At 54.2% G+C, this 972-nt stretch overlaps 1 protein-coding gene across 1 annotated transcript in view; it reads right to left on the bottom strand.

Annotated features, from left to right (window-relative positions):
• The window catches only part of RPLP0 (ribosomal protein, large, P0), a 5,269-nt gene that overhangs the window by 237 nt on the left and 4,060 nt on the right, over positions 1 to 972 (bottom strand). Inside the window, exons 5-6 of the mRNA XM_009330874.1 lie at positions 871 to 972; positions 304 to 491 (exon numbers count right to left, since the gene is read on the bottom strand). The exon at positions 871 to 972 is cut by the window's right edge and continues 75 nt beyond it. Of these exons, the coding sequence (XP_009329149.1) occupies positions 304 to 491; positions 871 to 972 (290 nt within the window). The remainder of the gene's footprint in view (positions 1 to 303; positions 492 to 870) is intronic.

The raw sequence follows: 972 nt of genomic DNA, 5'->3' as shown, positions 1-972 counted from the left end.
GGGGGGGGGGAAAAGAAGTAAACTCAAAGGACAAACATTTTGAAGGACTGAACTTTGCAATCATAAAGGCAACGCTTGCAGCTTGCCAGAAGCCAAACAGATGCACTTGTCACTGCCACGTTCGAAGAATCGGGGGCCATTTCAGCTACACTCAAGGGAAATACCCCAGGGAGGGAGGAACGCCAGGTAATTCAGCTTCCTCCTGCCATTCGCACACAACGTATGAAAGCAAGCGCCCCCTTTCAGGACAGGCCACTCGCGCACGGGCAGGTCCGAGGTGAGACACGAGTGTGAAAGTGCCTGGCCGCATTTTCAACAGCCCTCTGAGCAGCAGATCCCTCAGCCATTACCTTTTCAGCCAGCGGGAAGGTGTAGTCAGTCTCCACCGCCACGGCTAGGACCCGCTTGTACCCATTGACAATGGAGTGGGGCACAGAAGCGATGGTCGGGTACCCAATTTGCAGACAGACGCTGGCAACGTTACGAACACCCTGTGAGGAGAGAGACTCATGTTCCTGTGCTCTGAGAAGTAACCCGGACGAGAAACCACGGCAGATGACGGCACATTTCTGTGCTGCCAACGTAACGAGGGATAGTGCGCAATGCACGCAAGTAACACAGCTCCAGTGAAATGAGACAAGGCATCAAGATTTAAACGGCCTCAAACGCTTCCTGAAGTCGCTTCAGATGAAAAACCCTACAGAAGGTCCCCCCTGACAGACTGTTTCTGCGGGGCACCAGGGAGAACTCCTGGCTCTGCAGGACCTCACGAAAAATACCGGAGATGATACTTCACGCTGGGGCGGTGCTGGCTGCCACAGCAGCGAGGCAGAGAGGTAGAACATAACGGATAGGGGTTGTGGCACTCACCTCCAGGAAGCGCTTGTGCAAGGTCTCCTCGGTGATGTCCAGCACTTCAGGGTTGTAAATGCTGCCATTGTCAAAGACCTGCTGGATCACCAACCCGAAAGA

The sequence above is a fragment of the Pygoscelis adeliae genome, unplaced genomic scaffold (genome assembly GCF_000699105.1).
Source record: "Pygoscelis adeliae isolate BGI_AS28 unplaced genomic scaffold, ASM69910v1 Scaffold358, whole genome shotgun sequence".
In the NCBI taxonomy this organism is placed as follows: domain Eukaryota; kingdom Metazoa; phylum Chordata; class Aves; order Sphenisciformes; family Spheniscidae; genus Pygoscelis; species Pygoscelis adeliae.
This window is presented reverse-complemented; position numbering and strand designations above follow the sequence as displayed.